The sequence below is a fragment of the Pristiophorus japonicus genome, chromosome 12 (genome assembly GCF_044704955.1).
Source record: "Pristiophorus japonicus isolate sPriJap1 chromosome 12, sPriJap1.hap1, whole genome shotgun sequence".
NCBI lineage: Eukaryota > Metazoa > Chordata > Chondrichthyes > Pristiophoridae > Pristiophorus > Pristiophorus japonicus.
In genome coordinates, this window is record NC_091988.1 from 54,448,475 (window position 1) to 54,472,950 (window position 24,476).

Here is a 24,476-nt window from a genome sequence, read left to right on the forward strand (position 1 = left end):
CCTTCAAAATACTCCTTTTTTGTTGGTGTTATGAAGAACCTAACCAAATAATTGAGCTAGTTTTGGGGTATTTTTCTCTTTTATACTTGTACATGAGTTATTGTTCTGTTTGTAAGTGCAGTGTTTGTGTTGAATTGTCACATCACCAACTTTTATTCTGCAGGTGAAGTGTGAGAAAGGTGAAGCAATATGTTAGCACCTGGGATATGCTGGCAGGATAGCGATCAACTTCTATCACGTGTACAGTGGACAGTTTAGATCTTAATATGCTGGTACAGCTCAAGCTGAGAAAAATATAATCATCCCCCTCCACTGAAACCATTCAAGCTTTATTAGGGAAGAAGAGCAAAGGAGAGAATGTTTCTCCGAGCTGTGCCTCCTGTAAGAAATTAATCGTGTTCTTTAAGGAGCTGTCTGGATTATCAAAATGTTCCAGCCCTTGTCTTTACAATATTGCCTCTTCTAATTCTATTTGATACTGCTTTGTTGCTTCTTTAAATACTATGAGCATCAATTTGAATTAGTTGTGTGCTAATAAAGGGTACTCATGAGGCTGGAGAATGTTTAATGGCTTATTTTGTAAGTGTATTGCTGCATTGCAGAATGGGCCAACTGAGACATATTGCCAATAGCTGCAAAGGATGGTATCATTGATAACCTAACATCATATTTCACAGAATACATTTAGAACTGCCTCAGACAACTTTAAGAGTATGGGGCATTATTGTGGAACCTGAGCCTGAGACAAATTCTTGAGGCAGTGGCTTTACCAGTGTATTACCGAGCCTGAGAACATATGGCATTAATCTGGTCATTGTGCACATCCAGCTTCTGACATGCTTGCCACAGCAGACTCTATGGGGTCTGGACATTGACACATTGCCATTTTTAATCTTCTAATGCTTCTTCATAGACCGAGAAACACTCCAGTTTAGTTTTGCATTGTCATTTTATTTTAATAAAGCCTAACATTAAGCCACAGGTTATTGTTTTATTCTTGTCATGCTTTGGTTTACAAACAAACATGGGGAAAAGGGTTTTATTTTGAGCACTAATGGTAAAGAGATAAAAATGAATCAGCATCTTCCTCTTTAAGTTTGGCAGAGGTGGGAGAGTTGAACTTGATTAGCAATAGCAGTTTAATTTTCTACCGTGTAATTGCATGAAGATTTATTGGCAGGTTGTTTTTAAGGCTGACATCCACTTTTCCCTGAGCTCTAAATTCCACTTTTAAATGACAGTGTGTTTGATCTCGATACTCTATATGCCAACTCTCACCACCTTTTTAGGTGCTCCACTGTAGCAAGTTGCTGCTGTCAAACCATACCTTACAGTGAATGGATCAACAACGTCAATTGTTGTGATGTATAAAAGTGAATGTAGAGGATGTGGAGCCCAAGCCCTTCTGGTTTGACTCTCAACTTTACTTTTGTAACCATTTGGAAATGAATTGTTTTTGTAATACGATTATTCCCTTTTGTAAGATATTTTGTTTTCAATCTTGTTCCTCACTTGGAGGGAGATCCAGCTAAATAAAACTGGCTGATCATATATTTTTTTAATATTGTAGGAAATATAATTGATTTTCAGTTTTTTTAATCATTTCTAACTGACCTAGCATTTTATTTTTAAAATGGAAGTGGTTTAATTTCTATAAACCAATTCTTTTTAGAACATTGCTGTTTGTTGCATAATGACAAATTGTGCAGTTACTGGCATTCTTATCTGTGCATTTACGGTTTACCAGACAATTGGATTTGTGTAAAATACAATTATTTTCCCCTCGAATTTGTTTGTAACTAAATCAGTTTTACAATAAAAGACTGTGGCTTTCTCTTGCTTTTGCTTACCCAACTTGTGAGTAGAGTTCTAATAACATGCTTTTCCCTTCTCTTAGAACATTTCCTCTCCTGAGAGTTCCCCAGTGCATAGGCCTGAGCCGTTTTCACCGGAGGTAGTTATCCCAGTATCTCACTTAGATTAGCAAGGCTGAAATAGCCCTTGTGGCATCTCTCTCTCGCTCTCTTTTTCTGTGATTCCTACACAATCCCTTTACTGCATGATTCTCATAGTGATACATCTGGTTGAATTTGTGCATGTCTGATTTAAGTCACTAATCTTGCCTAAGTGTGATTTAGGGTTGGGAGTAAAATAGCCAAAATCACTTGGGGGAGATAGAGGAGAGAGAGAGAGAGAGAGAGAGAGAAAGACAAGGAATGGGGTCAGGAATCTGTCTGTGCATCTAATGAGAAAACAAAACTATAAATAGCACATGAGCCCAATGGAATTTAAAATTGGGGTTATGAAGCCAGAGCATAAAATAACTTCTAGCAAAATTATTATACAATTTGGCTAGATACCACATTTGGTAAGGGTTAATCAACACCTTGAAATTTATACAACACTGCTCTATCAATCCTGCTGGTCTATTTGAAAATTATACTCCTCTATTATATACGGAGCAGATTTACGTACCTGGTTCATTGGCAGTTGCTAATAAGGATTTATCTTTTGATTTATGCCTTGATACACCGTCTCTTGTTCATATTGAAAGAAAATTTAGAAATGGAATTTGGAAAAACGTAATCATTCATTCCTGTTGAAAAAACGGCTGCAGCAGCTGTGATACAGGCAGATTCCACTGCAAACAATGGCTTCCACCACACCTGAATTTGGGATTTGAGTTATTTATCATAACTTCATAAATGACATGTATAGAATGTGTTTTGGCCAGTAGCAAGATTCATGATTTATCTAATCAGTCTCACTTGGGGAAGATGGCTAAGATATCTCACCGGCTGATATTTTACTATATCACAGTGATTTTCACATGACACGTGTTCTCCTATTTAGTCATCAAATCTCCTGCTTACTACCCACTATACATAAATATGAAAGAAATTAAATTAAATCAGAAATAAAAATCTGACTTTTTAAATGCCCCCTCCTGAAATTAAGCATTCATGTGTTGTATAAGCTGGGAAATTCATGATGATTGGCAAGATGGAGTTTTATGGCTCCTCTTATAGCATGACAGCAGCATATACCACTCGAAAGCTGCAATGGTTCTTAAATGTCTGAGATATCCAATTACCTTAAAACTTTTACTGTAAACTCTGGCATTTATAATGAATCTGGTTAAGCAATCGAAGTCCATTAAATCAATATTCTATAGTTATAGGTTGTCCCCAGTTAATGTTCCAATGTTTACCCCACAATTATAATTCTTGTATCAGTTCTGTAGATCTGGGGCACTTTTATCATCCCAGCTGCTTTTGTTCCAAACTAGATTTCGTGGCTGAAGCTGCTTTGGTATAATCTCCCCATTGTACATTGTAGTTGCTTGGCAGCACAGAGCTCATGCCTCCTGTGATTGGTATTTGCTGCTGTTATCCGACAAGCAGCAATAAAAATGAAAACCGCTCCGAGTGGCACATAGGATCCAGGGTCAGCTAGTACAGCCACTTTGTGTGCTGCTTTAAGCTAGGCAGGCCAAAGCACCTCTAACAAAATGAGATAAATTAACTGCATTCCAAATGGAATATTCCAAAGCCTCTCAAACCAGAGTGTAGAAAATCCATCACTTTGAATACTGATGTGAATGGACTTGAGTAGGCAGACGAATGATCCTGGAATCCTCAGAGACCAGACCCTCTGCTTGGTATGTTTTGCTCAGTGCTGTTTGTCCATGCTGTTTGCAGATCAAGCACTCCAGTTCCATTCAACAAGCCATCAATCACAGTGACATGACAACCTTGTTGATACTGACTACAACCAGTAATCTTTCACATAATTATACTATACTATTAAAAATGATCAAATCAAGAACAGAATTGAACTCCATTCATACAGAAGTATTTAGGAGTTTTGAGAATTCAGTCGCAACCTCACTAAATTGGGTTATCTTGTTTATCTCTTTCCCTCCCTCCCCTGTAATGCCCCCCACCCAAAAGTTGGATGGTTATATTAAAATATTCCACACAGGGTGATAAATTTGCATTTTTAAGCGAAACTTTCACAGTTTGATGCTCAAGCTAAGAGGCTACTGGTCTCATTTGTGTGATGATAAATCTGGTACTTAATCTTTGTTGAAGCACAGACAAATTCTCTGCTCTTCAGATGGGCGTTAGTTAATTAACATGCTGCTTTGTGAAGGAGAATTGGGCTCCAATTCTCAGCTGTTACCTACATTAATTGATCTTTTTGTGAGTGTGTGAGGTGTAACCATTTTGATTGCCAATCAGCCAATCCAACTGCCTGCCTAACATTTAAAATGTTAACCATTCACCCTGAGGATGCAGTGCATACTGCAGACCATTCATCTTCACAGGTGAGGCACAAGGGGGGAGGGGGAGGGGGAGGGGTTTGTTTAAGAGGAACAACAATGCAGTAATAATTAAACAAAACAATGGCTTTCTGCAACTGGACTATTTTAAGCTATTACTAGGGAAATTTCTGCAAGATAGAAGAAAAGCATTTGTTGTTTTCTGACTACAGGATTAAAACATGCCTCAGCAATTTGACTGGCAGTCGTTTTCAGAACCTAAAACTGGTTTTATAGTACAGTGCCTGCATGAAGCTAATCAATGTTTTTTTTTAGGTGAGGTTATAGTTATAAACTGGCCACTTTCATCTTGTTCTATTGGCAGTTTTTCTTGGTTCTTTGGAACTGCTGCCTCTGCTCAGCACTGGGTAAAAATGTAAACTGAGGAGAATGATTGACCAGTATAGCAGCACTTTCCTGAAACTGGTTCTGCAGTCTGGAAGTGATAAATTGTCTGATGACAAGTTCCCTGTTTCAACCCTCAGATGCTGAATGAGTGGCGTGGTTCCTAGGGACGTACATGTTCGCCCACAGAGCATTCTGTTCTCATGGAGTATCTCTCAATTGTTCGGAGCGTAGGCATTCTCAGCTCCATCATAAAATTATATTGTCACAATTTGTTTTAAGTTTTCCTATTTTTATTTGTCCCTTTTCAGTAACACTGCATGATTGGGTCTAAGTTTCTCAATTGGAAAAAAAAACTTGGTAAAAGTTTTTCTTAAGCCTTGGACTTTGCTGCAGTCTATTATATATATATATATATCTTTTTTTTTAAGTAATTCCCAATTCTGCTGAAGAGGTGACAGGGAAACCAGCTGTAGGTGTACTGTTAGCTGGTCTCCTCCCCTTTCCTTCTACCCTTTGACTTCAAGCATCTGAAGTAAGCGGCTTGAATGCTGATACTTCAACTGTGCCTGATACTTGGCTTGAGACCTGAAGACCAAATAAAACGTGTAGCGAAAAGCAGTTTCTTGAATTCTGGTTCGCAACGTGTCAGGTTTGTGCCCTATGGCTGCCAAATCCTCAGCTTAGCTTGCAAGTGCTGGAGTTAGCTTTGGCACCTGAGGTTAACTGGACAGCTGGCATACTACATTATTGGAAGGTTTTATTTTTATATGTCTGAAGTTGGTTTGGCTTTGCTTGTATAGGAAAATAATTAAGTTAAAATATAAAAATGGGATCTCCAGAGGAAATGGTAAAGAATTCTTGTTCTTTGGAGTCCAGGTGCTTCAACACGCACTAAACACAGATGTTCATAGTTATTTTTAATAAAAGGAAGTATTTCTTCCCAATGGACTGATAGTGGCTGCCAGTCAAGTCAAAAGGAATTCAGCCTATGGCAGGACTTAACATTTCAAAGATTTTCTATGTACTAGTTTTGCTTTTATCAGCTATTAATTGCCCCTGGCTACTCGAGACATATGTTAAGGTGTAGGGACTGCCTTATTTTTAGTTTATTGCAGAAACAATGATTTTTGAAATAGTGTTCTCTGTTCCTTCAGTAATTTAATGGAGCACACTTGTGGAGCAGTGACTGGAGGGAGGGTGGAGAGACTACTCCAGTCTGGAAAAATGACATGTAACAGTGATGAAATGAAAGGTGCAAGGTAATCAGGAAGAGAGGCATTTACTGCTGGGAGCGTAATCTCCACCGTGATGGTCGCAGGATCACGTGGTTTGTACATTCAGACTCGTGACCTCTGCACTTTGCCTCATGGTTTCTGCCAGTTACAGAGCCAAACTCACGTTGTTTGGTTGGAAATAGATCAGGTGGTCAGTGGAGTGCGAACACAAACTTCATGTCTGTAATTTAAATGTTACTGCAAAACATTCAATGGATTCATCACAGTATTAGGTATAAAATGTCCTTGACTTTGCTGAGTTCCTACCTGTATGTCAGAAAACCACATCTAGGGAAAGGCATAGCTGCTTTAAAATGAATAAATTAAAAATTAAATTCTCCTGGTTCTATAATCTGTTGTCCAGAACACTGACACAAAAAAAATTACCAAGTGAGTTGACACCAATCCTGCAGGCTTAAATATCCATTGCAGCCAATGTACAATAGTTATTTCAATAGATTATTCGTCAACATAACCTAGAAACCCCTTGTGCCTGATTCTGTGAATGGATATGCATTAAAACTGCCATTACACTAACCTAATGGAGGTGACTAGCAAAGCATCAAGTTACATATTTTCTGAATAAGAACTGTACCGAGGCATTTATATAATGCTCTTTATCAATATAGCACTGACAGCAGTAAGATATAATGTATACCCACAGTTTTTCTGAGTATTCCTAGACTTCAGGATGGAAGAAGACAGAACAAAAGATCCGAGCCTGTCGACGGGAGCAGTTGACTGATTTGTTTACAATCCCGCTTCTGTTAGACTCCAGCCACCTAAATTTGATGTCTCCAGATTTATTACAGTACAGATCCAGCAGTGGGCACTTACTCACAATATATGTATTAAGGGTTCTTCAATTTGAATATGTGTTAATTTTGAAGGATTCTGGGTTCTTGTGCTCTATCCTTAATCAGCTGAGGAACATTTTGAAGTGAAGTTTCTTTAGCTAAAAGGCTTGCCTTTTCAGTGAAATTTGGCTAGTGAGTGTGATTAAAATAAGCCAGTGGAAATCTTTTTATATTTAAAATATTTTTGAAACTTTCTTTATTTGCACATTTGTCCTTTGAGATCTGCCCAGTCATTCAATAAATGATTGATGTATTAGTTAGAAGAGATGTTTCTCTAATTTAAAAAAAAAAGTATGAGACTAAAGCCCACTATCTAAACTCCACCCTCTTAACAGTTAGCATTCCAATAAAAAATCCCGTTGTTTCAGATATCCCATCATAAAGGTAGTTATTATTTGGTCACTAATATACACTACCCTATTGGACCACCAGATTATCATTCCCCCACTGCCAGGTTGAGGTCTTGTAGCATATAGCGACCTATGTCGATTTTTGTTTTTGAAGTCCATGTTTGGTAGACCATAATGTTGCACGTGGAGGCTGGCGGCAATTCCGATTAGTCTATCTTTGATCTACAGGAGTGAGTCTGACCATGTGAAAGATTGCACATCCAAGAAACAAGCCACATTGTCAGCCATGGTTATAGGACCACATGTTGCTATACCCTTTGCTTTCCCTCAATGTATTTTGAGGGTGTGACTTGACAGATGCTTTCGTTTAACTCAAAATAGCTTCTGAGACCAGCATTAGAGACCTGAGAAGTGTAGTCCCAAAACACAACATCCAATCTTCGGCTTGCTGCTGTGACTTCAATCCATTTGCTAGTTCAACTGAAAACTCAATTCTAGTGTCAGTATTTTTCTTAGAAGAGGAGAACCTTTTGTTCAGGTTAATGTTGTGTGCACACATCTGTGTAAATGTTAAAAATAAAGTGTATGTCAACTAAACGATCATTTATTTAACTACTTTTTATGAGATGCACATGGAGAGGGTTAATAGAAAGGAGGAATCCCGGCTCTTTAGGGAGCTAAAATTACCATTTTCAAACAACAAGCTCTTAAAGAGCTTTGTCTTGTAGATGTTTGCTCCAGATGTTGTGGAGACATTTGGTAGAATACCTTTTTAATACTACAACAGCCTGTATTTATATTTAAATCTAAAATGCTTACTAAAATACCTAGAACTTTATGGAAGTAGCACTGTAAATTTATTAGGAGTTATCATTCAAGAAATGTTCCAATTGAAGATGTACTCAAGATTGTAAGTTGATTATATACCCCGGGTAAAGGTTTAATATGAATTTAAGGTGTTTTTTTATGATCTAATGATCAGAAACATATTAAACTACTGTGCTGGTGTTTAAAGAGAAGCAGAGTTCAGTCAACTGCCTCGTGTGAAACTAGAGTTTCTTTTCAATCCCCTCGTCAGGCTCATATATTTTAGTTGTCACTAACAAATAGTTCCTCCTTCTGTCATTTCAGCCGCCTTTGAGAGCGGATAATGACCAGTCCAGGACTGGCTCCTCAGATCACTCCCTTCAACCTGACCCGGATACCACCACACTCCGGGTCACAGCGGTCACTGAGGGGCCGCTGTCAGACTGTGCTGCTCAGCCTCCATGTTCTGCATTAACATTCCCCAGTGAAACTGAAACTGGGCTTACAGGGAGGAACAGTGATGGACCCTCATCCCTGAAAAACTCAGAACAAGCGTTCAGGACAGAGTTTAATTTGATATATGCCTGTTCGCCTTTGAACTCCAATCTCCGAGACCTCACCCCAACACACAGGCTAGAGGGACCATACAGAGGACTTGAGAACAGAGCCAATTACATCAGTGACAGAAAATCTTCACAGTCGGAACGAGGATTTGGAGAAGCCGTGTATATGAGTCCATCTGAGGACTCGTGCTTTAACAGGCAAAGCCAAGGACTCTTATCTGAGACACTGCAAGGATCCATGTCCCCTCAAGCAGACCGGCAACCTTTGTATTCTGAAGGAAATACAACACCTCAGCAAAACCCACCACAGAAGAAGAAGGCAAGTAACCAAATATGTTGTATCTATAGATTATTATGCTAAAATAATGTAATTTAAGGCTGGTAACTCGCATCTGATTTTTTTGCGGGGTCGGGTGGGGGGGTATGTTTAAACTAGTCACTATAGTGATTTCAAGAGTGGACTAGAGGCACCTATTGGGCCCAAGTTTCGAGCCGCGCCTAGAACGGCACAGTCCCGACCTGGACACCCGTTTTTCGCGCCACAAAGTGCGCCTAAAAAAAACCCTCCAGATTCTCCACCTCCCTGCAGGTCCTCTGGCCCTCGACGCAGTGCAGCAGGAGCTGTAGGGGGCAGAGCCAGGTCCCTGCGCTGAAAACAGTGCCGGGACCTCTGCACATGCGCGCTGCAGTGGGCGCGCAAGTGCAGTAGCTCCAGGCGCCCAAAACTGTGTGGGAGGGGCCGAAGCACGCAGCCCCTAGCCCTGGCCGAATGGCCTCACTGGGGCTGCGTGGATAAGGCTCCTCCCACGCCCAGCTCCTGCTTCCTCCCGACTCGATTCCCGCCTCCGGACCGGACCCGACACCGACCTGACTCTCGCTTCCCCCCCCTCCCCCCCCCCCCCCCCCCAGCCTCCGGACTGGATCCGACCTGAACTCCCTCCCCCCGACCTGACCTCCCTCTCCCTCCCTCCCCCCGACCTGACCTTCCTCTCCCTCACTCCCCCCGACCTGACCTTCCTCTCCCTCACTCCCCCCGAACCGAACCGACCGACCTCCCACCACATCCCCCGACCCGCGCTCCCCCCGACCCGACCCAACGCCACCTACCCCCAATCTCCTTTTCCCCCCCCCCCAATCTCCTTCCCCCCCTCCCCAATCTCCTTCCCCCCCTCCCCAATCTCCTTCCCCCCCTCCCCAATCTCCTTCCCCCCCTCCCCAATCTCCTTCCCCCCCTCCCCAATCTCCTTCCCCCCCTCCCCAATCTCCTTCCCCCCCCTCCCCAATCTCCTTCCTCCCCCTCCCCAATCTCCTTCCCCCCCCCTCCCCAATCTCCTTCCCCCCCTCCCCAATCTCCTTCCCCCCCTCCCCAATCTCCTTCCCCCCACCAATCTCCTTCTCTCCCCCCCCCAATCTCCTCCCCCCCCCCCAATCTCCTTCTCCTCCCCCCCCCCAATCTCCTTCTCCTCCCCCCCCCCAATCTCCTCCCTCCCCCAATCTCCTCCCCCCCCAATCTCCTTCCCCCCCCCCAATCTCCTTCCCCCCCCCCAATCTCCTTCCCCCCCCCGCAATCTCCTTCCCCCCCCCAATCTCCTTCCCCCCCCCAATCTCCTTCCCCCCCCCAATCTCCTTCCCCCCCCACAATCTCCTCCCCCCCAATCTCCTTCTCCCCTTTATCCCCTTCTCCCCCATCCCTCCCCCTTCTCCCCCATCCCTCCCCCTTCTCCCCCATCCCTCCCCCTTCTCCCCCATCCCTCCCCCTTCTCCCCCATCCCTCCCCCTTCTCCCCCATCCCTCCCCCTTCTCCCCCATCCCTCCCCCTTCTCCCCCATCCCTCCCCCTTCTCCCCCATCCCTCCCCCTTCTCCCCCATCCCTCCCTCTACCCCCCTCCTCCTCCTCCCCTCACTGTCAGAAACACTGACAGACAGAGAATGAGAGACACACACAGACAGACAGAGCGATAGAGACACTGACAGAGACACACTGCGGGGGGCATCCCAGCACGCTGTTGGAGGGCTCCCGGTGCTGCAGTCGGTAAGTAGAAAATGTTTTATTTATTGATTTAAAAAAAAATAATTATTATTTCTTATTAATTTTTTTTGATTGATTTATTGGTTGATTTATTGATGTATTTATCATTTATTATTGATGATGGCTCTTTATTTGTAAAACTGAAGTGTTTAATGTTTGTAAACTTCCCTTTAAACCCCCCCCCCCCCCCCACCATTCCCTACGCCTGATTTGTAACCTCCGCCTGATTTTCTAAAGTGTAGACAAGGTTTTTTCGAGCGTACAAAAATCTTTACGTACTCCATTCTAAGTTAGTTTGGAGTAAGTTTTCACTGACGAAACTTTGAAAACAGGCGTAAGTGGCCGGACACACCCCCTTTTGAAAAAAAAATTCTGTTCCAAAGTGAAACTGTTCTAACTGACTAGAACTGGAGCAAACTAAATGACGAGAATTCCGATTTCTAAGATACTCCGTTCTACACCAGTTGCTCCTAAAAAATCAGGAGCAAATCATGTGGAAACTTGGGGTCAATGTTTCCAAAGGATGAAAAGATAAGACTAGATAAATTGAAAAATAGATAGCGGCTGCAGCTAAAATTTGGGTTTTTAGAAGCCTGAAAATTGTCGTCATCATCATCATAGGCAGTCCCTCGAACGAGGATGACTTGCTTCCACGTGAGTTCACAGATGTTTCAATGAAGGACCTGATATTCCAGTCCCGAACTCCAGGGGTGTAAGATGCCTGTGTGTGGATTTTTTAATGTGGTGACCGTTGCACATCAGCCACCACATGGACTTGACAGAACTAGGCCTTTATCCAGTGGCAAGGGTTAACCAGGACAACTGGAAACCTGCTCTGTTGCACGGATCTAGTGCGCACACATATCGCAGTGTGGGCTGGCTCTTCTGGGCACCCTAACCTCATCTGTTGCACCTCCGCCACGATCTCTCACGGCTCCTCCGTCACAAACCAGTGAAGCAATACTGAAGCACTTTAAGAGGATGTGGACATCAAAATTAAGAAAACTTAAATTTTTAAAAATGTACTATATTCTGGGGAGATTCACGATTAGAATATGGAAAACAGAACTCTACTGCAGGCATTTAAAAAAAAAAACTCTGGAGACATACCTGAAATCTATAGACCGGTCAAGTTTAATACAAGCAGGAAAAACATAAAGTATTTTGAGAGATCTAGAGGGGCATGATTTGAGAGGTCACACATGGAAATGTACAAGTGAACGTGGATTTAAAAACTAAACATTGTAAGAGGAAGGAGACTGACCGAAGGAAAGAGTTCCAAAGTTTTGAGGTACTGAGAAAGAACAAATAAATTAGAATAGGAAACATTGGACTAGATTTGTCGCTTTTGCACTAGCCAGCCCATGACTTTCCTCCTATTCACTGTAATTTGTGGAAAATTATAGTCTGGCGAGCACAGGAGCTTTGGAGTTTTAATATCAACACATTAGGGAGGAACAATTGATGTTCACTTAATGAAGAACAAGAGAGTAAAGTTCAAAATAGCATTTTTAACACAATTTTACAGAGAAGCTAAAGGGTGTTGGACAAAGTGGTTCTTTGCTTAAGGAAACCCCAATGCAGTTAAAGTGAAACTTAGTAAAAACATTCTGAGCCTTGCGGCATTTCCTGCCATACATCAGAGCAAGTGACAAAATATTACTAAACATTGTATAGTGTTGTGACCTTCACCAGTAAATCTATTCAATCTCTTTTGTAAGCCTAGATGAATGTGACTTGGGGTCATTAGACAAGTAAGAGAAACAGCAAATTGATGTATGTTAGTCTGTTCAATCCAACCCTCTTTCAGCTTTGAAATTTAATTGTGGGGGGAGAAACAAAATGTGAAACCTTTTCAATTTTTTCTATCATTTTAAATGCTAAATATTACTGAGCATATAGAATATTCAGTAATGAACTTACATTTGTACTATCTGCTGGATAGCTCCCTTATATACAGAGGCACATACCAACATATCTGGTGCAACCAAATTCTATGAGAACAAACATTTGCTATCAGTATTGGAATAAGCATTCATAGAATCATAGAAATTTACAGCACAGAAGGAGGCCATTTCGGCCCATCGTGTCCGTGCCGGCCGACAAAGAGCTATCCCGCCTATCCCACTTTCCAGCCCTTGGTCTGTAGCCCTGTAGGTTACAACACTTCAAGTGCACATCCAAGCACTTTTTAAATGTGGTGAGGGTTTCTGCCTCTACCACTCTTTCAGGCAGTGAGTTCCAGACCCTCTGGATAAAGAAATTTCCCCTCAAATCCCCTCTAATCCTCCTACCAATTATTTTAAATCTATACCCCCATGGTTGTTGACCCCTCTGCTAAGGGAAATAGATGCTTCCTATCCACTATCTAGGCCCCTCATAATTTTATACAACTCAATAAGGTCTCCCCTTGGCCTCCTCTGTTCCAAAGAAAAGAAACACAGTCTATCCAATCTTTCCTCATAGCTAAAATTCTCCAGTCCAGGCAACATCTTTGTAAATCTCCTCTGTACCCTCTCGAGTACAATCACATCTTTCCTGTAATGTGGTGACCATTCCTGCACGCAGTACTCCAGCTGTGGCCTAACTAGTGTTTTATACAGTTCAAGCATAACCTCCCTGCTCCTGCCTCGACTAATAAAGGCAAGTATTCCGTATGCCTTCTTAATCACCGTATCTACCTGGCCTGCTACCTTCAGGGATCTGTGGTCCTGCACTCCAAGGTCTTTTTGTTCTTCTACACTTCTTAGTATCCTACCATTTAATGTGTATTCTCTTGTCTTGTCAGCCCTCCCCAAATGCATTGCCTCACATTTCTCCGGATTGATTTCCGTTTGCCACTGTTCTGCCCACCTGACCAGTTCATTGATATCTTCCTGCAGTCTACAGCTTTCTTCTTCATTATCAACCACATAGCAGATTTTAGTATCATCTGCAAACTTCTTAACTATACCCCCTACATTGAAGTCTAAATCATTTTTATATACCACAAAAAGCAAGGGGCCCTACTGGAAACAGCCTTCCAATCACAAAAACACCCATCAATCATTACCCTTTGCTTCCTGCCTCTGAGCCAATTATGGATCCAAGTTGCCAGTTTGCCCTGGATCCCATGGGCTTTTACTTTCGTGACCAGTCTGCCGTGTAGGAATTTATCAATAGCCTTGCTAAAAAATATACATTACATCAAACATACTATCCTCATTGAATTTTTTGAGGTGGTAACAAGGAGTGTCAATCAACTTAGTCAGACATGACCCTCCCTTAACAAAGCCATCTTTGATTAATCCATGTCTTTTTAAATGAAGACTTATCCTGTCCCTCGGAATTTTTTCCAATAATTTTCCCACCACCGAGGTTAGGCTGATTACTTGGTCTATCCCATTCTCTCTTTTTAAACAAAGAACAACATTAGCAGTCCTCCGGCACCAAACCTGTAGCCAGAGAGAATTGTAAAATAATGGTCAGAGCCTCTGCTATTTCCTCTTTTACTTCTCTTAATAGCTTGGGATACATTTCATCCAGGCCTGGGGATTTATCCGCTTTCAAAGCTGCCAAACCCCTTAATACTTCCCCTCTCTCTATGTTCATTTCATCTAATATTTCACACTCCTCCTCGCTGATTGCAATGTCTGCATCGTCCCTCTCTTTTGTGAAAACAGATGCAAAGTATTCATTAAGAACCATACCCACGTCTTCCGCTTCCACATACAGGTTACCTTTATGGTCTCTAATGGGCCCTACTCTTTCTTTAGTTATCCTCTTGCTCTTAATGTATTTAGAAAACATCTTTGGGTTTTCCTTGATTTTACTTGCCAACATTTTTTCATGCTCTCTTGCTTTCCTAATTTCCTTTTTAATTGCACCCTTGCACTTTCTATACTCCAGAGTTTCTGCAATATTGAGCCCTCGGTATCTCTCATAAGCCTCCTTTTTTTCTTTATCCTACGTGTCCCTTAACATCCAGGGGCTCTTGACTTGTTCGTCCCATCCATTTTCTTTGCTCTGAACCCTCGGGATCTCCTTGAATGCCTCCGATTGCTTTGACCTTCAAGTAGTCGTTTCCAGTCCACTTTGGCTAAATTTCTTCTCAGTTTAGCAAAATTGGCTTTTCCCCAATTTAGAACTTTTATTGCTGGTCTATCTTTATCCTTTTCCATAACTACCCTAAATCTAATTGAATTATGATCACTTGCACCAAAATGCTCTCCCACTGATACCCCTTCCACCTTCCCAGCCTCATTCCCTAAGTCCAGAACTACCCTCTCCCTTGAGGGGCTTGTTACATACTGGCTAAAAAAAGTTCTCCTGAATTCATTTTAAGAATTTAGGAAGCTCTATACCATTCACACTAATTTTATCCCAGTTATTCCTCATGTATTCAAGTATCTAGTAAAGTAGTTTTGTCATTTCTCCTCTTTCACCACCTCCCCTCCCTTAGCCATCTCTCTCTTTCTCCCCTCTCTCGCTCCTCTCTCCCTGTCCTCTCCCCTCCTCTCCTCTTCCTCCCTCCCTCCCTCCCTCCCTCCCTCCCTCCCTCCTCTCCCCTCCCTACTCCCCCTCTTCATCTCCTTCCCTCTCCCATAGGGGATGGTTCTGGAAGTGTGCCATGTTATTTTGCGGCTGTTATTGGCAGCAATTCATTCTGTTGTCAGCACTTCTAGAACAAGTGCATTTTTGAGAAGTTGATGTGATCGCTGCCTCAGTCAAGAATCGGTCCAGCTCCCTCTTGCAGACATGCACCTTGCACACCAGCAGGCAATATAGTCCAGATGCATTCTGTCATGGGGAGAAAATTAGTATTTCCACAGAAATAATAATAATGATCCCAATATTGCTGGAAAAATAACGGCGTATTCATGACGTATGCCGTTATTAATGTGCAAAAAGTGTGAGCTGAAGGGTGCAGGAAAACGTCTAACTAACTGGCACAAACTCCGTTCCCTGGCTACCAACTCCATCCTTCTCCCTGGTCACTGTTTGAGGCTGAACCAGACTGTTTGCAAACTTGGTGTCCTATTTGACCCGGTGAGCGTCCAACCCATATCCGCTCCATCACCAAGACCGCCTGCTTCCACCTCCATCACATCGCCCATCTCCGTCCCTGATTCAGCTCATCTGCTGCTGAAACCCTCATCCATGCCATAGCTAGACTCAACTATTCAAATGCTCTCCTGGCTGGCCTTCCATCCTCCATAAACTTGAGCTCATCCAAAGCTCTTCTGCACGTATCCTAATTCGTACCAAGTGCCCTTCACCCATCGCCGTTGTGCTTGCTGAACGACATTGGCTCCCGGTCCAGCAACGCCTTGATTTAAAAAGTCTCATGCTTGTTTTCAAATCCCTCTATGGCCTCAACCCTACCTTTCTCTGAAACCTCCTCCAGCCATATAACCCTCCCAGATCTCTCTCTTCCTCCCATTCTGGCCTCTTGCACATCCACAGTTTTAATCACTCCACCATTGGTTCAGCTGTCTAGGCCCTAAGCTCTGGAATTCCCTTCCTAAACCTCTCCGCCTCTTGACCGCACTCTCCTCCTTTAACATACGTTATCATGATTTTGAGGATTTTAGAATTCAGCAAAGGAGGACCAAAAAATTGATAAAGAAATGGAAAATAGAATATGAGAGTAAACTAACGAAGGACATAAACCAGACTGTAAAAGCTTCTATTGGTGTGTAACAAGGAAAAGATTAGTAAAAGTAAATGTGGGTCCCTTACAGGCTGAGACAAGAGAAATTATAATGGGGAATAAGGAAACGACAGAGAAATTAAACACATACTTTGTGTCTGTCTTCACGGAAGAAGACACGAAAAATCTTCCGGAAATAGTGAAGTACCAAGGAGAATGAGGAACTGAAAGAAATTAGTATTAGTGAAAAAAAAATAGTATTGGAGAAATTAATGGGACTGAAAGCCGATAAATCCCCTGGACCCGATGGCCTACATCCTAAGGTTTTGAAAGAGGTGGCTGTAGAGATAGTGGATGGACTGGTTGTCATCTTCCAAAATTCCATAGATTCTGGAACAGTTCCTGTAGATTTGAAGGTAGCTAATGCAACCCCGCTATTTAAGAAAGGAGGGAGAGAGAAAATGGCGAACTACAGACCAGTTAACCTGACGTCAGTAGTAGGGAAAATGCTAAAATCTATTATTAAGGATGTGGAAACTGGGCACCTGGAAAGTAATAATAGGATTGGGCAGAGTCAACACAGATTTATGAAAGGGAAATCATGTTTGACAAATCTGTTGAGTTTTTTAAGGTTGTAGCGAGTAGAATAGATCAGGGAGAATCAGTGGATGTGGTGCATTTGGATTTTCAGAAGGCATTCGATAAGGTGCCACATAAGAGGTTATTGAACAAAATTAGGGCTCATGGGATTGGGGATAATATGCTAGCCTGGATATAGGATTGGTTAACGAACAGAAAACAAAGTAGGAATAAACGGGTCATTTTCGGGTTGGCAGACTGTAACTAGTGGGGTACCGCCAAGGATCAGTGCTTGTGCTCCAACTATTCACAATCTACATCAATGATTTGGATGAGGGGACCAAATGTAATATATCCAAGTTTGATGATGATACAAAGCTAGGTGGGAATGTAAGTTGTGAGGAGAATGCAAAGACACTTCAAGAGGATATAGACAGGCTAAGTGAATGGGCAAGAACATGGCAAATGGATTATAATGTGGTGAAATGTGAAGTTATCCACTTTGGTAGGAAAAATAGAAAAGCAGTGTCTTTTTTTAAATGGTGAGAGATTGGGAAATGTTGGTGTTCATAGGGACCTGGGTGTCCTTATACATGAATCACTGAAAGTTAACATGCAGGCACAGCAAGCAATTAAGAAAGCAAATGGTATGTTGGCCTTTATTACAAGAGGATTTGAGTATAAGAGTAAAGACGTTTTACTGCAATTATATAGGGCCTGGTGAGACCGCACCTGGAGTATTGTGTACGGTTTTGGTCTCCTTACCTAAGGAAGGATATATTCACCATTGAGGGAGTGCAACGAAGGTTCACCAGACTGATTCTTGGGATGGGGGGATTGTCCTACGAGGAGAAATTGAGTAGACTAGGCTTATATTCTCAAGAGTTTAGAAGAATGAGAGGTGATCTCATTGAAACATGCAAAATTCTTAAAGGGCTTGACTAGGTAAATGCAGGGAGGATGTTTCCTCTGGCTGAGGAGTGTAGAACCAGGGGACACAGTCTTAGAATAAGGGGCCAACCATGTAGGACTGCGATGAGGAGAAACTTCTTCACTGAAGGTGGTGAATCTTTGGAATTCTCTACCCCAGAGGGCTGTGGAGGCTCAGTCTTTGAGTATATTCAAGACAGAGATTAATAGATTTTTGGATATTAAGGGAATCAAGGGATACGGAGCTAGTGCAGGAAAGTGGAGTTGCGGTAGAAGATCAACCATGATCTCATTGAATGGCGGAGCAGGCTCGAGAGGCCGAATGGCCTACTCTTGCTCCTAATTCTTATGTTCTTATGCTTCTTAAAACCTACCTCTTTGACTAAGCTTTTAGCCACCTGTCCTAATATCATCTTGTGTTTCTTCGATGTCAAATTTGTTTGATAACGGTCCTCTGAAGCCTCTTGGGATGTTTTACTACATTAAAAGCAAGTTATTGTACACCAGAAGATGCCCTACAGAAGATTTGGCCCAAAATCTGCTATTTATCATATCTCACTAAATTTATAGTTTTTAGCTTCAGTGGAGGCAGAAGGGGAGGGCTTGCTATGAGATGTAATTCACAATAAATCAGAACAGCAGTGTAGCTAACCCTGGAAGGAATGTGGTCATAGAATCATAGAAATTTACAGCACAGTAGGAGGCCATTTCAGCCCATCGTATCCGCGCCGGCCAACCAAGAGCTATCCAGCCTAATCCCACCTTCCAGCTCTTGGTCTGCAGCCCTGTAGGTTACGGCACTTTAAGTATTTTTTTAAATGTGGTGAGGCTTTCTGCCCCTACCACCCTTTCAGGCAGTGAGTTCCAGACCCCCACCACCCTCTGGGTAAAGACATTTCCCCTCATATCTCTTCTATACATCCCCCCAATTACTTTACATCTATGCCTCCTGGTTGTTGACCCCTCTGCCAAGGGAAGCAGGTCCTTCCTATCCACTCTATCTCGGCTCCTCATAATTTTATACACCTCAATCAGGTCTCCCCTCAGCCTCCTCTGTTCCAAAGAAAACAGACCCAGCATCTCCAATCTTTCCTCATAGCCACAATTCTCCAGCCCAGGCAACATTCTTGTAAATCTACTCTGCATCCTTTCCAGTGCAGTCACATCTTTCCTGTAATGTGGTGACCAGAACTGGACACAGTCCTCCAGCTGTGGCCTAACCAGTGTTTTATACAGTTCAAGCATAACCTCCTTGCTCTTGTATTCCATGCCTTGACTAATAAAGGCAAGTATACCATATGCCTTTTTAATCATCTTATCTACCTGGCCTGCTACCTTCAGGGATCTGTGGACCTTGCACTCCAAGGTCCCTTTGTTCCTCTACACATTTCAGTGTCATACCATTTAATGTGTATTCCCTTGCCTTGTTAGACATCCCCAAATGCATTACCTCATACTTATCCGGATTGAATTCCATTTGCCACTGTTCTGCCCATCTGCGCAGTACATTGATATCTTCCTACAGTCCGCAGATTTCTTCTTCATTATCAACCACACAGTCTATTTTAGTATCATCTGCAAACTTCTTAGTCATACCTCCAACGTTCAAGTCCAAGTCATTGATATATACCACAATAAGCAAGAGGCCCAGCACTGAGTCCTGCGGAACCCCACTAGATACAGTCACAAAAACACCCATTGCCCTTTGCTTCCTACCTCTGACCAATTTTGGATCCAACTTGCTACTTTGCCCAGGATCCCATGGGCTTTTACTTTCGTGACCAGTCTGCCATGTGGGACCTTATCAAAAGCTTTGCTAATATCCATATACACTACATCATATGCACTGCCCTCATCGACCCTAGTTGAGCTGCAGAGTATGTATACTCTTATGAGTATGAAAAGTAATTAATAATTCTATGGCAAATAGAATTCCCAGAAAGAGCAGGAGGATAACTGAAGAAAATGTAAGGCCTATTAGAGTCCAGAAAAAGGAGGCAGACGAAAAGCAGGAAACTATAGACCAGTTAGCTTGACATCTGTAGTTGGGAAAATGTTGGAGTCCGTTATTAAAAAAGCAGTAGCAGGACATTTGGAAAAGCAAAATTCGGTCAGGCAGAGTCAGCATGGATTTATGAAGAGGAAGTCATGTTTGACAAATTTGCTAGAGTTCTTCGAGGATGTAACGAACAGGGTAGATAAAGGGGAACCAGTGGATGTGGATATTTGGACTTCCAGAAGGCATTTGACAAGGTGCCACATAAAAGGTTACTGCACAAGATAAAAGTTCACGGGGTTGGGGGTAATATATCAGCATGGATAGAGGATTGGCTAACTAACAGAGAACAGAGAGTCGGGATAAAAGGTTCATTCTCAGATTGACATCCAGTAACTAGTGGGGTGCCGTAGGGATCAATGCTGGGACCCCAACTATTTACAATCTATATTAACGACTTGGAAGAAGGGACTGAGTATAACATAGCCAAGTTTGCTGATGATACAAAGAATGGAGGAAAAGCAATGTGTGAGGAGGACACAAAAAATCTGCAAAAGGACATAGACAGGCTAAGTGAGTGGGCAAGAATTTAGCAGATGGAGTATAATGTTGGAAAGTGTGAGGTCATGCACTTTGGCAGAAAAAAATCAAGAGCAAGCTATTATTTAAATGGAGAAAGATTGCAAAATGCCACAGAACAGCATGACCTGGGGATACTTGTGCATGAAACACAAAAGGATAGTATGCAGATACAGCAAGTGATCAGGAAGGCCAATGGTATCTTGGCCTTTATTGCAAAGGGGATGGAGTATAAAAGCAGGGAAGTCTTACTACAGCTATATAAGGTATTGGTGAGGCCACACCTGGAATACTGTGTGCAGTTTTGGTTTCCATATTTACGAAAAGATATACTTGCTTTGGAGACCGAGGGAAACAAAAAGGAGACAAAAGCAAAAGACAGAAAGGAGATGAGGAAAAGTGGAGGGCAGAGAAACCCAAGGCAACGAATAAAAAGGGCCACTGTACAGCAAAATTCTAAAAGAACAAGGGGTGTTAAAAAAATAAGCCTGAAGGCTTTGTGTCTTAATGCAAGGAGTATCCGTAATAAGATGGATGAATTAACTGTGCAAATAGATGTTAACAAATATGATGTGATTGGGATTACAGAGACGTGGCTCCAGGATGATCAGGGCTGGGAACTCAACATCCAGGGGTATTCAACATTCAGGAAGGATAGAATAAAAGGAAAAGGAGTGGGGTAGCATTGCTGGTTAAAGAGGAGATTAATGCAATAGTTAGGAAGGACATTAGCTTGGATGATGTGGAGTCTATATGGGTAGAGCTGCAGAACACCAAAGGGCAAAAAACGTTAGTGGGAGTTGTGTACAGACCTCCAAACAGTAGTAGTGATGTTGGGGAGGGCATCAAACAGGAAATTAGGGGTGCATGCAATAAAGATGCAGCAGTTATAATGGGTGACTTTAATATGCACATAGATTGGGCTAACCAAACTGGAAGCAATACGGTGGAGGAGGATTTTCTGGAGTGCATAAGGGATGGTTTTCTAGACCAATATGTCGAGGAACCAACTAGGGGGGAGGCCATCTTAGCCTGGGTGTTGTGTAATGAGAGGGGATTAATTAGCAATCTCGTTGTGCGAGGCCCCTTGGGGAAGAGTGATCATAATATGGTGGAATTCTGCATTAGGATGGAGAATGAAACAGTTAATTCAGAGACCATGGACCAGAACTTAAAGAAGGCTAACTTTGAAGGTATGAGGCGTGAATTGGCGAGGATAGATTGGCGAATGATACTTAAGGGGTTGACTGTGGATGGGCAATGGCAGACATTTAGAGACCGTATGGATGAACTACAACAATTGTACATTCCTGTCTGGCGTAAAAATAAAAAAGGAAAGGTGGCTCAACCGTGGCTATCAAGGGAAATCAGGGATTGTATTAAAGCCAAGGAAGTGGCATACAAATTGGCCAGAAATAGCAGCGAACCCGGGGACTGGGAGAAATTTAGAACTCAGCAGAGGAGGACAAAGGGTTTGATTAGGGCAGGGAAAATGGAGTACGAGAAGAAGCTTGCAGGGAACATTAAGACGGATTGCAAAAGTTTCTATAGATATGTAAAGAGAAAAAGGTTAGTAAAGACAAACGTAGGTCCCCTGCAGTCAGAATCAGAGGAAGTCATAACGGGGAACAAAGAAATGGCGGACCAATTGAACAAGTACTTTGGTTCGGTATTCACTAAGGAGGACACAAACAACCTTCCGGATATAAAAGGGGTCAGAGGGTCTAGTAAGGAGGAGGAACTGAGGGAAATCCTTATTAGTCGGGAAATTGTGTTGGGGAAATTGATGGGATTGAAGGCCGATAAATCCCCAGAGCCTGATGGACTGCATCCCAGAGTACTTAAGGAGGTGGCCTTGGAAATAGTGGATGCGTTGACAGTCATTTTCCAACATTCCATTGACTCTGGATCAGTTCCTATGGAGTGGAGGGTAGCCAATGTAACCCCACTTTTTAAAAAAGGAGGGAGAGAGAAAACAGGGAATTATAGACCGGTCAGTCTGACATCGGTAGTGGGTAAAATGATGGAATCAATTATTAAGGATGTCATAGTAGCACATTTGGAAAGAGGTGACATGATAGGTCCAAGTCAACATGGATTTGTGAAAGGGAAATCATGCTTGACAAATCTTCTGGAATTTTTTGAGAATGTTTCCAGTAGAGTGGACAAGGGAGAACCAGTTGATGTGGTGTATTTGGACTTTCAGAAGGCTTTCGACAAGGTCCCACACAAGAGATTAATGTTCAAAGTTAAAGCACATGGGATTGCGGGTAGTGTGCTGACATGGATTGAGAACTGGTTGTCAGACAGGAAGCAAAGAGTAGGAGTAAATGGGTACTTTTCAGAATGGCAGGCAGTGACTAGTGGGGTACCGCAAGGTTCTGTGCTGGGGCCCCAGCTGTTTACACTGTACATTAATGATTTAGAGGAGGGGATTAAATGTAGTATCTCCAAATTTGCGGATGACACTAAGTTGGGTGGCAGTGTGAGCTGCGAGGAGGATGCTATGAGGCTGCAGAGCGACTTGGATAGGTTAGGTGAGTGGGCAAATGCATGGCAGATGAAGTATAATGTGGATAAATGTGAGGTTATCCACTTTGGTGGTAAAAACAGAGAGACAGACTATTATCTGAATGGTGACAGATTAGGAAAAGGGGAGGTGCAACGAGACCTGGGTGTCATGGTACATCAGTCATTGAAGGTTGGCATGCAGGTACAGCAGGCGGTTAAGAAAGCAAATGGCATGTTGGCCTTCATAGCGAGGGGATTTGAGTACAGGGGCAGGGAGGTGTTGCTACAGTTGTACAGGGCCTTGATGAGGCCACACCTGGAGTATTGTGTACAGTTTTGGTCTTCTAACCTGAGGAAGGACATTCTTGCTATTGAGGGAGTGCAGCGAAGGTTCACCAGACTGATTCCCGGGATGGCAGGACTGACCTATCAAGAAAGACTGGATCAACTGGGCTTATATTCACTGGAGTTCAGAAGAATGAGAGGGGACCTCATAGAATTCTGATGGGTTTAGACAGGTTAGATGCAGGAAGAATGTTCCCAATGTTGGGGAAGTCCAGAACCAGGGGTCACAGTCTAAGGATAAGGGGTAAGCCATTTAGGACCGAGATGAGGAGAAACTTCTTCACCCAGAGAGTGGTGAACCTGTGGAATTCTCTACCACAGAAAGTTGTTGAGGCCAATTCACTAAATATATTGAAAAAGGAGTTAGATGAAGTCCTTACTACTAGGGGATCAAAGGGTATGGCGAGAAAGCAGGAATGGGGTCCTGAAGTTGCATGTTCAGCCATGAACTCATTGAATGGCGGTGCAGGCTAGAAGGGCTGAATGGCCTACTCCTGCATCTATTTTCTATGTTTCTATTGCACTAGAGAAGCTAGGGAGCAGAATTACAAGAATGTTGCCAGGACTGGAGTATTTTAGTTATGAGAAAAGATTGGATCGGCTAGGAACCAAGGAGGTCAAGGAGAGACAAGTGCCATAACCTACAGGGCTACGGACCAAGAGCTGGAAAGTGGTATTAGCCTGGATAGCTTTGTCGGCCGGCACGGACACGATGGGCCGAATGGCATCCTTCTGTGCCGTAAATGTCTATGATTCTACGAAAGGAGAAATGCACCTGATATTTTTACAGCATTGAGTATTTAGTGGAGGAATGCGCTATTGCTGATAAATGCCGTGTCTCTAAAAACATGATGAAGTTATTACAGTTACCCATTCATCTGTCAGGAACTGCCTGCCATTCCAGCGGTTGAGATACTTTTCTGAATGTACCCAGTAAAGCAGCAGAAAAGAATGTGGAACTGAACCCTTCCCAGGCCTTCTGACATGAATATGTTGTTTGTGCTGATTTTGGCTCTTTCTAGGAGAGGAAATTGTAAAACTGTATAATGTATGGAACTCCTTCCTACTCAGACAGTCCAAACAGTGCTGTGAATTCCCATTGGAAATAACTAGAATTCTACTTCTATTTTTTTTTTAAATCTTGGTGTGCTTGTACCTGGTGGACTTGTCTGTTGGACCTCATACACATACCATTTCAAGCTAAAGTCGGCACAGCAAACAAAAGATGCAGATACATTGGAAAGGATATAGAGAAGTGCAACAAAGCGTATCCCAAATTTAAAGGGGACGTGCTAAAAGGAAAAACTAGAGGAGTTTGAGCTTTGCAGTCTGGCAGGAAGGTGCTGCGAAGG

The 24,476-nt window shown here is 42.7% G+C and overlaps 1 protein-coding gene across 11 annotated transcripts in view; it reads left to right on the plus strand.

Moving 5' to 3' along the window:
* Window positions 1-24,476, plus strand: part of setd5 (SET domain containing 5) — a 199,567-nt gene that overhangs the window by 143,053 nt on the left and 32,038 nt on the right. For 10 of the 11 annotated variants that reach the window (XM_070895511.1, XM_070895502.1, XM_070895505.1 and 7 more), the window contains 2 exons: window positions 1,898-1,954; window positions 8,285-8,842. In XM_070895511.1, coding sequence (XP_070751612.1) covers window positions 1,898-1,954; window positions 8,285-8,842 — 615 coding nt within the window. The remainder of the gene's footprint in view (window positions 1-1,897; window positions 1,955-8,284; window positions 8,843-24,476) is intronic. The other variant, XM_070895510.1, reaches the window with a different exon arrangement.